The 14,191-nt window shown below is 50.2% G+C and overlaps 1 protein-coding gene across 1 annotated transcript in view; it reads right to left on the minus strand.

The window, feature by feature from the left end:
- PAQR5 (progestin and adipoQ receptor family member 5) overlaps nucleotides 1-14,191 on the minus strand; it is a 71,904-nt gene that overhangs the window by 16,205 nt on the left and 41,508 nt on the right. The window contains exons 3-4 of the mRNA XM_059697006.1: nucleotides 5,199-5,326; nucleotides 3,227-3,432 (exon numbers count right to left, since the gene is read on the minus strand). Of these exons, the coding sequence (XP_059552989.1) occupies nucleotides 3,227-3,432; nucleotides 5,199-5,326 (334 nt within the window). The remainder of the gene's footprint in view (nucleotides 1-3,226; nucleotides 3,433-5,198; nucleotides 5,327-14,191) is intronic.

The raw sequence follows: 14,191 nt of genomic DNA on the forward strand, positions 1-14,191 counted from the left end.
CACCTCCTGGAATGACGCTCCCCACCCCAGCAGGCCAGCTGTGAGGTTTCAGCCAGGCACAGGCTCCCGGGGGACAACCTGCTCTCCCAGCTGATACCACGGGGAGGTTCCCACGTGGGCCGGGATGCATCGCTCTGTGCATGTTGTCTGGGGCCCAGGTGCCAAACGCCGTGGGTGGCACAGAGCGAGGAGCCTCCTGCCCTGCCAGAGACTGCAGGGGAAGCAAGATTGATCAGAGCCTTCGGGCGCGTTGCAGTCTGAGGCGGGTGTTAGGGTGGGCGGGCGTCCAGCACAGCGGCTGATCTGGGAAGCCTCCTTAGGGGGGGGGGGAGTCCGACAGGAAGGAGGGCAGGCAGGGCTTTAAGGGGGCAGGGAGGAGCTGCCTCGGATGCCTAAGGAAAGCGAACCTTGTCCTTCAGGCAATCGGGAGGTGTCTTTCTTTTAAAAAAGTTTTTCTAAAATTATAGTTTACGTTCAATATTATTTTGTACTCGTGTCAGGAGTAACTGGAAGGTTTCTGAGTGGGGGATTAAGGTGACCAGCATCTAGTGAAAGTGCACAGGACAGCCTAGAGGGAGGAGGGCTGGAAATCAGGGTTGAGCGTTTCCGCAGGTGAGGGGGGCAGTGGCTGCAGACATGGAGCGGGGTGTCTGGTGGAATCCACAGGCTCTCACAACTGCTAGAACCTCCTTCCCTGCTCACTGAACACCCCACGTCAGGCCCTGGGCTATGGCTGGAAAGTGAAATGTGAAAGGTATACGTCTGTCCTCAGGGAGGTGTTCCCAGTGGGGGGCAGAGATAGAGGGACCACTCACAGGCTGGGGACCCAGGCCTGGGGGCTTGGAGGAAGCCACAGGCAGGGGCCCCGGCTCTGCGGTGTGACCTGGGTCACTGACCTTCACTGTGCCTCGTTATTCTCCCCCGAGAGAGTGAGAGAGCGTGGGTATAATGACGGGCCGACCTCGGGTCACTGCTGTCAGGGTAACCAGGTCATCGTGGGAGTGGCTACCCTCCCGTGCTTACTAAGTGCTTCCCTTCCAAACGCATTTAATCTTCACAACACTCCTAGGAGGAAGCCGTGCCAATTTTGTGGATGAGAGATGGAGGTTGAAGAGGTTAAGAACCTTGCCCAAGAGCAGGGTGGCAGCCGGGCCCCGAGCAGCGCGTTACACCGCCCCTGGTGCTGTGTGCCAGGTGCTCCGCGCGGGTCTGCCTGGCAGCGACCACTCCAATATGCTCGTTCTTGTCACAGTGAGTCTGGGCAGGCGATCAAGGGCCGTGGAAGCTCCCGGCTAAGGAGTTTGGACTTCATCCCAGGAATCTGGGCACCCTGAAAGGTTCGAAGTGGGAGGGGTGCCAGGTTCAGAAGGTGTAGAAACCACCCGGACAACTGGGAGGAAATGGGGTGTGGAGGGGCAGAGAGGAGTCTGCTCACACAGTGCAGGGGAGAGGCACGAGGGTCTGAGCCAAGCCGGGGGGAAGGAGCCAATCTGGAAAATGTGGAGGAGACTCAACTGAATGTGCTGATTAGCGAGGATGGAGGAAGTGGGATGGGCCAGAGCGAGAGGGAGGGGAGCTGAGGCTTCTGACTTGGAGCCGGGGCGGGGAGAATGAGGACAGTCCAGGCCACAAGGCTGGGTGTGGGGGGACCTCAGGTGAGCAGTTTAAACTAGAGACGGGGGTTGGGAGCACCTCCCAGAGGTGTCAGGGGATGGTGTGGGCACAGAGGAGAGCACCCAGGGAGCTGGGCTGTGTCAGAGCAGAAGCCCAGGGACCGGTGCTGAGCTCCCCCACCTATAGGGAGAGCAGAGGAAGACAGCCAGCAAAGGAGGAGGAAGAGGAGGGAGTGATGCACCAGGGGCCAGAGAAAGAGAGGGGGTCTGAGGAGCACAGGGGGCCCCGCATCAAAGGCTGGAGGGACAGCCCACAGAGCTGCATGAAACCCTAGCAGGTGCCAGCTGCCAGCCAGGGCCTCCCTTTCCCCGCTACAGGCTGCTGGCCGGGGCCTTTCTTCATTACACGCCATCCCCTGGTGGTCAGCACACATCATAGCGAGCGATTGAACTCCTAGTCAGATGAACTCCTGAGGGGACACTTTGCATCATATATATATATATATGATGCAAAGTGTCCCCTCAGGAGTTCATCTGACTAGGAGTTCAATATATATATATTTATTTTAGAGGCCCGGTGCACGAAATTTGTGCACAGCAGGGCAGGGGGTTCCTCCGCCCAGCCTGCACCCTCTCCAATCTGGGACCCCTGCCAGCCTGATCCCCCTAACTGCTCTCCCCTGCTGGCCTGATCCTTCTATATGTGTGCATGTGTATTCTACGTGTGTGCATATTCGATGTGCATATGTATATGTGTGTATTATAGTGTATTATGTGTGTAACTGTGTGTATTATGTGTGTGTCTATACATGTGGACATGTGTATGTATAGCTTGTGAAGAAAGAGAAAGAGGAAGTGGGATAGAGGTGGGCTCCTTGGGCAAGGGAAGACCTAGAGCAGGATCGGGAGGGAGAAGAGGCTAGAACCGGGATGTGAGGGGACAGATGGAGCCTATGATGGGGGAGAGGAGAGGAGTCAACAAGAGGGGACATCATAGTTAAAGGAAAACACAAGAAGGTTGAGAAGATCGCTAACTCCTCTAAGCCCCTGGACGAATGAGGCTTGTGACCACCCACTTCCCTGCCAGGCACGACAGAGACCAGCACCGATGTGTGGTTGGCTCATCCTGGCCTGTGAGAGCAGATGTTCGTTTCAGAGAACTTGTGAGCCAGTTGTTAGACACAGCCAGTATTAGAAATTACATATCATAAAGTTACAATGAAACGAATCAGTAACAAAAGTAATCACTATTCAATTAACCCATCTACTGTGTTAGTAGAGAGGAATGACTAGGTAATGGTGAGCTACTGAGTATCTCTCCCCGCCGTGTTCAGCGCTGTCATGGCTTGAAGTCTGACATGTGGGAATATTTATACCACAGATCAGCAGACACCGCAGGCCAGGGCCTTTCTCCCCAGAGAAGTAGTTGTTAAGTATTGCCAGCCCACCTGTGGATAAGTTGCTTCTAAAACACTTGTCGGGAACCTGGGAGGGGCACTGCATTCCCACAACTCGTCTGCAAGCCCGCCAAAGCCTTGTGACCCCAGCTCCCAGGGGAAGGGGCAGGTCGCTCAGTCCCAGCCGAGGGAAGTCGAGAGCAGGGCCTCACCTACCCAGGCTGAAAAGGTTGACAGCGCCGTAGTCCAGGAAGAAGCAGATGTGCCGGGCCTTCTTGGACATGGAGCTGAAGGTGTGTGCACAGCTGGAGGCAAAGGGGTACACGCAGCTGGTGCTCATGTACACAAGCAGGGGCCAGGAGTAGCTGTCATTCTGGACATCTATCACATACAGTGCCGTCACAAACCTCCACACGAAGAACCTGCAACACAGCACGGCCCACTCCATCCCTGTGGCTGGAGGCTCCTCTTCCTCCTGTTCCCCTGGGATGGCCAATCCCTACCCGTTTTCACTTTGGTGAAATGCCATGAGCAAGGGGCGGTGAGTGGGATCCTTCTTTGGTTGGAAATAAGCAGGAGAGGCAAGAAGAGAGCCTTTATCTAGTCCAGTCCCCTCTCCCTGTTGGTGGGAACAGATCTCTCTCTCAGCATCTTGCCCATGTGATTCTCCAGCCTCAACTTGCATGCTTCCAGGGACAGGGAGCTCACCACCTACCAAGGCAGCTCCGAGAGTTGGAAAGTTCTTCACTGAGCTGCCATCTGTCTCTTTGGAATCTATCACCATTCGATCGGCCTGAGTGCTCCCCAATGGATCATCGAGAACAGGCCCATCAAATATCTTAAGGCATAACCCTCCCCACCTCTTTTAACTTCATCCTAAATACCCCGGTGCATTCAACCATCTCTCATAGGATCCACATTTGACCTGGGCACCATCCCTGTAGCTCGTCTCCATCCCCCTTACGGGAAGGCTGCTCAGTCACAGGCAGCCCCCCAGGGGGGCCCTGAAAGTCTAGCCCAGGGGTCCTCACACTACGGCCCGCGGGCCACATGCAAATACAAATATTGTATTTGTTCCCGTTTTGTTTTTTCACTTCAAAATAAGATCTGTGCAGTGTGCATAGGAATTTATTCATAGTTTTTTTTTTTTAAACTATAGTCCGGCCCTCCAACGGTCTGAGGGACAGTGAACTGGCCCCCTGTTTAAAAAGTTTGAGGACCCCTGGTCTAGAGACAACAGGACACTTTCTCCCTTCTCTTCCGCACGATTCCTCCACTAACATTGCAATCACTTTCCTGCGTGGCCGAGGTCCATGCTGTGTCAGATCTGTCTGACCTATAACCCATGTGGGGGGGTCCTGCCCCCAGAGCTGCTCACTTCCACATACTGCTAATCGCGGCGCCCTCCCCTCGCACCCTCCCAGGGACGGAGATATAAGCTCCTCACGCAGGGACCCACGGAGCATCGCTAAGTCCTCTGGCTGTGTGTGGGAACTTTCCCCTCCTGTCCCAGCAGAAATAAAGCTTAAGCTATTTGCTGTTTCTCACAACATATCCTTTGATCATCTTGAGATTATTCCCTAGTCCCCCTTTCTTAGGGCATCTTACTCCCGGCTCTCCCAGGGCCTCCTGCCACTCCGTACTGCTCAGCTGGGCCTGGCAGTGCAGGGGTGCGCACGCGGCGGGGCGCGTCAGCCACCGGGGCTCAGCTGGATCTGCACCCAGGGCTCAGGCCCCACAAGCCAGGTGGTCAGGCCAGCACTCTTCGTAGCGGCACAAACTTCAAAACAGCCTAAATCACCTGTGGTTCATCCATAAAACAGACACCAGGCAGGTGTTCCAAAGCCTGAGGGGCTGTGCTCAGAGCTCCCGGGGAATAAAGGACTTGCTCAAGCTCCTGACGTTTTAACTAGGGCTTCTGGGAGACCCCGAGAGCCTCTGAGCCTGAAGGGGATCAGATCAAATCAGGCCCGGGGGCAGGGAGCAGGGAAGACTCCAGAGCCAGGAGCCCCACGAATCCCACCACCATCCATGATCTGAAGCTCATCTCAGCTCCACACCCACACACCAGGCGGAGTCCCCAGTACCCCAGCACAGCATCTCAGCCCTCCCCACCCCAGCTGTGTTTAAAGCAGCCCTGGCTCCCAGGATTCCCGAATGAGATGCTGGCCAAGGGGCTGGACGGTACCAGAAAGGCAGCAAGTGAGTCCAGATGTTGAGGGTCTCATTGGTCATTTGGAAAAGGCTGAGGATGCAGGCGGTGGCAGAGCTCTGTGGGTGTCGGTAGCCAAAGAGGATGCCCTGTTCATGGAACACCTGTGGGGGAGAGGAGGGGCACCGAGGTGAGACGAGAGGGTGGCAGGCAGGTCCGAGGAGGAACATCTCTGGCGGCATCTGGTTTTCTCCCAGGCTGTGCGCTTGAACACCTGTCGAAGTGCTCCCCCCGCCCTCCCCGGCTTCTAAAATCCCATGTCCTCCAAGAAGCCCACAGCCAGCTGGAGGAGAGAATTCAGGGCCCTGGCCCCTTCAGGAATCCAGCCTGTCTTCCATTCTCAGACACACTTACTCTTGTCATGAACATTGTTTAGGAATCTGGTTTGGCACCCTCTCCCTGGCAGCCACTGCCAGGGACCTATGGCCTGGTCCTCAGATGCCTCGGTGGCTGGCTGACATGTGTGCTGTCTGTCGGAGCCGACATGCCCCAGATGTCAGGGGCTGGCAGGAAGCTCTCTTCCCAAGATCCCTCTTGCATATATTCACCAAGGCACTTCATAAAGGCCTTTTGATGATGAAAACTATGATGGCATCAGCTGAGGTGGAGGACAAGGCTGGCCCACACAGGCCATCCCCACCCCACGCAGCCCACTTGGCAAGCCTCTCAGGAACCAAGTGCCCATGAGATACCTGGACCGGTCGGGTAAAACACGGGCTGTCAACCCGCCTGAGGACGACATCACACCATTAAAAATGGTCATGGGGAAGACGAGGAGGCAAGAGGGACAAAGCTCAGGCTGCAAAGTTAAGTGGAAAAAAGAAGACTGTAAGTTGTATTCCAGCCACGATGAGAAGACCTACAGGCATTTCAGCACACGTGGTGGGGCAGAGGCTGGGAGGGGACAGGAAAGTGGAGTTTCATTTGCTGAAGTAGCAGGGTTTGTGGGACACTCTTTCCCCTTTGTGTGGATTTAGATCAGAGTTTCCCAATCTCGACATGATTGACATTTTGGACTTGATAGCCCTTGTCGTGGAGGCTGTCCTAGGCATGGTTTAGCAGTGTCCATGTCTCTCCCGAAAAGATGCGAGCAGCACCCGCTGTGTCCCCTATCACGTTGTGACAACCAAAAATGTCTCCAGAAATTGCCAACATCCCTTGGGGGTAAAATCTCCCCCAGTTAAGAACCACTGACTTACGTGAATGGTGTTATAACCGTTAGGAGGTAAATTTAACATGAGTATATAATCGAGGCAAATAATAATGATAATATCAGTAATCATAACACAATTCAGGTCACAATAAATTTTAAATCTTTCCCTTTGATTTTCTAGGGCTGTGGGAGGAAGGGAAGGCTGGGAGAATTCCAGCCGAGACACCCATCTCTCATTGGAGTTACCATCTTCTTAGTGTAAGAGAGGGTCCCGATTCAAAGATACACAATATGGAACATAACTTATACTATCTCTTGGGGTTCTGAGTCAAGAGGTCACTTTAAGTAGTGGAGCAAGTCAGGGGTTTTATTAAAGAGTCAAATGTGGACCACTGAGGTGCCACGTGACCTTGAGCTGGGTCATCCCTCTCTGGGCCTCAGTGTTCTCACCTGTGAAATGGGAGGTGTTAGCTAGCTGGATGGTCAGTATGTTCCTTTCTTAGTTCCATTCTGAGTTAAACTGGTCAACTGGGGGAGGAGGATAGAGATGTTGGCTCATGGTTCAGTGAAGAAATACTATTTGAATTAGATTTGGGTCTTAGCTAATTAAAGCGATTTGTTCCAGTTATAGATTCGCCGTTCAGTTCTGCTGACATCCTGGTTTGCAGTGGAGAGGCCTCTCTAATGGGCAGCAGGGATCTTGGCTTACAGCTGTCCCCCCTCCCTCCCCTCCCCAGGGCTGCGGGCAAGGAGGCAAATGGGACAGCCTTCGGCCTTTGATCCACGTGAGGAGGATGGTGTGGGCTTGGCACACACTCAGAAGGCCCTCTTGTAGCCCTAGCTGGTTTGGCTCAGTGGATAGAGCATTGGACTGTGGACCAGCGTCCCAGTTCGATTCCAGTTAAGGGTATCTACCTCAGTTGCAGGCTCCTCCCCAGCCCAGGCCCTGGTCTGGGTGCATGCAGGAGACAACCAATCGATGTGTTTCTCTCACCTCGCTATGTCTCTCTGTCTTTTCCTCTCTCTTCCACTCTCTCTAAAAATCAATGGAAAAATATCCTCCAGTGAGGATTAAAAAAAAAAAATTAAGAAGGCCCTCTTGTAGAAGCTATGGGTCATTCATTCTCTCTCTTAGGTTTTCTCTTTCCTTTAAAATTATTTTTTTGTTTAAATGAAAGCATTTGTTTAAATTAAAATGCAAAGACTCTGGAAAGGAGGAACTGTTACGAGTCACTCCTTGCCATGAACGAGGTCAGCAGATCCTGTGCAGCAGGAGATCTTGTGACGAGGGTCCTGCAGGGTGCCGGCGTGCTGGGGTGGGACTGAGGGAGGAGGCGGGGTGGGGCTGCAGGACAGCAGGGCGTGGGGGGGGGGGGGGACATGAGCCAGAGAGGGAGACCCCCTACATTCTGCCCAGGGTGGTTCCGGTGTGACTACTGTCCTCCTCTCTTTGGACCCCGAATTTTTGGGGAGGCAAGAGAGGATGCTGACACAGTCAAAAGCCAGAGGAGAACAGAGCGGCTGGAAACACACACACTGCACCTGACCACACTGAAGAATCTGCCCAGACCTGCGGAGGACACCTCACTACAAAGCCAGGCTGCGCTCAGATCGACAGAACCTGCTTTCCCGAGCCGCTGTCCTGACCCCGGACGTGGGTGGGAACCCCACATGTAACACGCCATAGAGGCGGGATTTAAAGGAGCCCTCCCTCCTCAAAGATTCGATGGATAAAAGATGAGAGACGGAGTCCCTCTGTCCCCGAACAGCGATGTCTGACCCGCCCCTTCCCTGCCCTCCCATCCTGAACCATGGTTTGTGAGTGCTGAGCCCCCTGAGCCCGGGCAGGGCACTGGTTCTCCCCACCTTCCCGCTCTAGCCTTGGCGAAGTGCTGTGCAGGGAGGAGATCTTCACAGAGTGCAGGCTACATAAACCCAAACAAACGAAACATTTGAAAGCAATTTTGTACTCACACCTAGTCTGACCCCAAAAGGCAAATGGCAACCACTGCCCTACGCTCTGTGGCTGGGCCTCACTTCTGAGCACCCCCAGGTGAGGGGCGCCGGCTCCTTTGCGCAGCGGAATTGATTCGTAGGACCCTGCCTTGCACCGCTGGGCCATTTAGAGCGAAATGAAATAAAATAAAATCGTGCACAGCCTATTATTTAGACGTGAGAACCCCCGGGCACCGGGGTGGGAGGGCACGCCAACAGGTTTTCCCTTAGGTGCCTGGCCCGGGAGTGGCTCCCACAAAGACCCTGCGCCGCTGCCAGCGGCGGCCTGGCATTCCACCGCGGCCTTTTTAAACCCTTGGTTTTTCTAGCGATTAAACTGCAAATCACCTGCGGAAAGTGATCGGGAATTCTGGCTGGTGGTGAAGAAGTGGATTTTGTTAGCAGGCGAAGGGGCGAGGCAGAGTCTGCAGGCACCATCAGTGAGGAAGTCTGCATTTCCTGTCCAGATCTCATGGCATCCTCACGGCCCAGTGAGGGAGGGCCTGCTATGGTTCCCATTTCACAGAAAAGGGAACTACGGCCTGAGGAGGGGAAGGCATACACCGAGATCCCAGAAATAGTGGGAGCAAGGCTGAAACTTTTAAAAAATATTTTTATTGATTTCAGAGAGGAAGGGAGAGAGAGAGAGAGAAACATCAATGATGAGAGAGAATCATTGATCGGCTGCCTCCTGCACACCCCCACTGGGGATCAAGCCCACAATCCGGGCACGTGTCCAGACCCGGAATTGAACGGCGACCTTCTGGTTCACAGGTTGATGCTCAAACACTGAGCCACGCCAGCCAGGTGCAAAGCTAACACTTAAATGCAAACATGAGACTCCACCCCCAGCCTCTTACACTGTCATCGCTGCCACTCAGAGGGGCTGTTGGAGACAAGCGCTCATCTCCTGGCCCACAGGGTGATTTTGGACTGTCACCTACTTCTCTCAGCCTCTGTCTCGTCTTCTTTAAAATTGCATTACAGGCTGAATTTTGTCCCCCACAAAATTCATATATTGAAGCCCTAATCCCCAGCACTTCAGAATGTAACCATTTTTTGGAATATAGGGTCTTAAAAGTGGTGATTACGTTAAATTGAGGCCACTAAGGTGGGTCCCAATCCAATCTAACCAGTGTCCCTGTAGGAAGAGGGAATTTGGCCACACGGGGTGACACGGGTGTGTGTGCACAGAGGGGTGACCACAGGAAGAAGCAGTAAGAAGGGGTCCATCTGCAAACCAAGGGGGTGGCTTTAGAAGAACCAACCGAGTTGGCACCTTGACCTAGGGTAGTGGCTCTCAACCTTCCTAATGCCGCGAGTTCCTCATGTTATGGTGACCCCCAACCATAAAGTTATTTTCGTTGCTACTTCATAACTGTCATTTTGCTACTGTTATGAATCGTAATGTAAATATCTGATATGCAGGATGTATTTTCATTGTTACAAATTGAACATAATTTGTGATTAATCACAAAAACAATATGTAATTATATATGTGTTTTCCGATGGTCTTAGGCGACCCCCGTGAAAGGGTTGTTCGACTGCCAAAGGGGTAGCGACCCACAGGTTGAGAACCGCTGTTCTAGGGGGTCAATAAAAGAAAAAAGGAGACACATGTAAAACTTTCAATAATAAAGACTTAAATAATAAATAATAAATAAATAAATAAATAAATAAATAAATAAATAAATAGAAAATGGTTCTATTTCTACCTTGACAATATCCCTTCATGACAAAAACAATATGTAAAACTCTGATTTTTATATAGCTGAAGTCAGCTAAATGTCAAAGACAACTAAACTCAGTTATTATTGCACATCTGGATGTTATAATAATGGATTAGTGATGTTTGGAAGAGTAATAAAATAAAAACATACATAATTTGTGAATTACTACATGTTTATTCCATAGTTTCTTTTTCTTGCTTTCATTTCAGCAGAATTATGAGTTATATTGTTGTAATGAACATTATCACAAAATTTGTATTCTATTAGCAGTGATGCCAATTTACAACACTATTCTTAGTCATTGAGTCTTAGTTTGTTTTTTTAATTAATTTCATTTGGAAGAAATTTCTGCCAAGTTTCTGCTCAGTTCTGTTACATATTCTTAAAGCCATGTTTAGAATCAGAAATGAACTATAAATTTTACATATTAAGTTTAAACATTGTAATGAAGTTGCATAATTATAATTTAGAAGAAATTAAATATTTTAATTTAATATGGATCACCAGGTTTTATATTGCTGTTTCTACTCTCTCTTAATGGCATTTATTTGGCATTCCCATTGCGTGACTAAGAATAGTTTATGGTCAGATTTGTTATGCATTTCAACAAGATATCCATCCCATCGTGGAGAGGATTCAGAGAATGTCCTACATGATCTTTGAATTGTTCCAAAGGAAGCCATCGATTCTCCTAGTAAGAAATTGCAACCATGTGCTGCCATTTCTGGCTCGAAGATTGCTTTTCAGGATTTTTGGTCCCATTCTGACCTTGTATTTGTTTTCTATTGTTGCCGTAAGAAATTACCACAAACTTGGTGGCTTAAAAAAGAAAATAAGTTTATTATCTTACAGTTCTGTAGGATCAAAGTCTGGCGTGGGTCTCGGGCTAAAATCAAGGTGATAGAGGCTCGGGGGGGGGGGGGGCAATCTGCTTCCTTGCCTTTTCCAGCTCCCAGACCACTGGTAGCATTCCTTGGCTCCCGGCCCCTTCCTCCATCTGCAAAGCCAGCAATGTTGGGTCTCTCGACTATCCTTCCACAGTCACAGTTCCCCTGCCTCTCTTCTGCCTTCCTCTTCCACGTGTAAGGACCCTTGTGATGAGCTGGGCCCACCTGAAAAGCCCAGATGGGATTCCTATTGTAATGTTATCTGATGAGCACCTTGAATTCCACCTGAGACCCCAATTCCCCTGTGCTGTGTAACCTGATACAGTCACAGGTTCTGGAGATTAGGACTCGGACATCTTTGGGGGCCATTTTTCTGCCTACCCCAGACTTTCTAATCATGTTATATCGTTACCGGAGGCTTGCCCACGGCAGATTTTTCAATCAATGCCTATAACTAAAAACCGTTTTCCTAGTCCTTAAATCAAAGACTGCCTTTTATAACAAATGTGAACCTAAAGGGACACTCCCTTGTTTCAGCTTCCTCACGCTCATCTTCTGTGTGTCGGCGCCCGGGATGGTGCCAGCCATTCAACAGGACTTGGCCCAGGTGCCCCCTACCTGAACGGAGTCAGAGTTACTTTTTTTTTTTTTTTAATATATTTTATTGATTTTTTTTACAGAGAGGAAGGGAGAGGGATAGAGAGTTAGAAACATCGATGAGAGAAACATCGATCAGCTGCCTCCCGCACACTCCCCACTGGGGATGTGCCCGCAACCAAGGTACATGCCCTTGACTGGAATCGAACCTGGGATCCTTCAGTCCGCAGGCCGACGCTCTATCCACTGAGCCAAACCGGTTAGGGCCAGAGTTACTTTTTAAAGGCATTTTATGTCTTCTTTTTTTCACTTTATTGTTCATTAAATTACGAATCTCCTTTAGAGCCTCCATCCTAGATAGTAATAATTTGTCTCATTGCTCTTTATCCTTCTCATATGTTTGGCCAGCAGACATGTACCACACTATCTTTTATAAATACTGTGCTGCATGTACAGCATGAATCCTTATTGGATGTTGGGCAGTTATGTTTTAGAGAATATCACACCAGTGTTCTAAATTAGCACTTACCTGTAATTGCTTGATAACAACAACAGTTGTCTGTTAGAGTTCAAGTAATTGCGTATGGGTTGTGGCAAGTGATGTTTAATTGGGGACCTAAGCAGGGTCCTGCAGGAGACAGTGCTTAGTGTCCAACCCAGGGCCAGGCACGCGGCAGGCACTCACTCAGTGACAGGTTAAAGTTGATGCAGCCGTTCTCGCCCTGCCTTCTTCCCTCCCCGCTCTCTCCAGGCCTTCTGCCCAAACACTTCACTAGGCTTCTCAGTGGTCTCTATCCCCTGCCCTGGCTTTTCATGCCCATGTTTTTGGGTTCATTTTGTCCCTTTTAGGGAACTTCCCCTTCTGTGATGAACTGATTCTAGGCAGGGAGGTGGCAGCAGGATGCTGAGGCAGGAGCCTGGGTTAGGAAGCCAGGGGCAGCTGCAGCATCAGCATGCCCAGGGAGCTGGTCAGAAATGCACTCTTCGCCCTGGCCAGGTAGCTCCATTTGTTAGAGCATCATCCTGATCTGCCAAGATTTCAGGTTCAAGGGCCCTGTACAAGAAGCAACCAATGAATGCATAAATAAGTGGAACAACAAATCTCTCTCTCTCTCTCTCTCTCTCTCTCTCTCTTTCTCTCTCTCTCAACCCCCATCTTTCTTTCTCTCCCAACCTCCCCCCCCTCAAATAAATTTTAAAATGTAAAAAAAGAAAAAAAAGAACTTTGGACTCTTATCCTAACCCCCACACAATTACAATAAGACCCCCAGGTGACCTGCAGGCACCTGCAGAGAAAGTGTGAGAGGCATTGGCTTAGGGACTTGACCACCCAACCTTACCACCTGTGTACCAGTCCACTCGGACTGCCATGGCACAGTATAACAAAGTGCACAGACTGGCCGGCTGAAACAACAGAAGTTTATTTTCTCATGTTCTAGAGGCCAGAAGCCCTAGGTCAGTGGTTCTCAACCTGTGGGTTGTGACCCCTTTCGGGGTCGAACGACCCTTTCACAGGGGTCGCCTAAGACCATCAGAAAACACATATATAATTACATATTGTTTTTGTGATTAATCACTATGCTTTAATTATGTTCAATTTGTAACAATGAAAATATATCCTGCATATCAGATATTTCCATTACGATTCGTAACAGTAGCAAAATCACAGTTATGAAGTAGCAACGAAAATAATTTTATGGTTGGGGGTCACCACAACATGAGGAACTGTATTAAAGGTCTGCGGCATTAGGAAGGTTGAGAACCACTGTTCTACCCAGTCCTGCTTCCCTCAGTTCCTCCAGGTGTTGTTCCTGAGAACGCACCCTGATAAACTTCCTGCACACAGATCTTTGTTTCTGGGGAGCCCAACTTAAACATCGCCCTTTCTTCCCCTTCTGTGGCAAACCAGAGGCCACATGCTCCAGACTGTGCAACTACAAGACGGTAGATCTCCCATCTCCCACTTCCCCACTGAGCACTTAGTTATGTGAAGTGAATGTGAGATAAAGCATTGCCATGTTAAGTCATTGAGCTATCTGGAGGAATTTTTAAAATTTATTTTTTATTATCACAGTCCCCCAACTCTCTCCTCTTTTTCCCCCTCCATCCAGCCCCCACTACACCCCAGGTCTTCACCACACTGAAATCTGTCAGTCTGTTCCATGCGTCCCTGTCTCTGGACCTATTTTGTTCATCAGATTATTTTGTTCACTAGATAACACATATAAGTGTGGTCATCTGATATTTGTCTTTCTCTGCCTGGCTTATTTCACTTAGTATAATACTCTCCAGGCCCATCCAGGCTGTCACAAAATGTAAGAGATCCTTCTTTTTTACAGCCGCATGGTATTCCATTGTGCAAATGTACAACTTTTTATCCACGCATCTACTGTGGGCGCTTGGACAGATTGTAAATAGTGCTGCTATGAACATTGGGGTACATATATTATTTCTGATGGGTGTTTGGGATTCTTAGGCTATATTCCCAGAAGGGGGATCGCTGGGTCAAACGAAAGTTCCATTTTTAATTTTTTGAGGAAACTCCATACTGTCTTCCACAGTGGCTGCACCAGTCTGCGTTCCCACCAGCAGTACACGAGGGTTCCT

Source organism: Myotis daubentonii, chromosome 1 (genome assembly GCF_963259705.1).
Source record: "Myotis daubentonii chromosome 1, mMyoDau2.1, whole genome shotgun sequence".
In the NCBI taxonomy this organism is placed as follows: Eukaryota; Metazoa; Chordata; class Mammalia; order Chiroptera; family Vespertilionidae; genus Myotis; species Myotis daubentonii.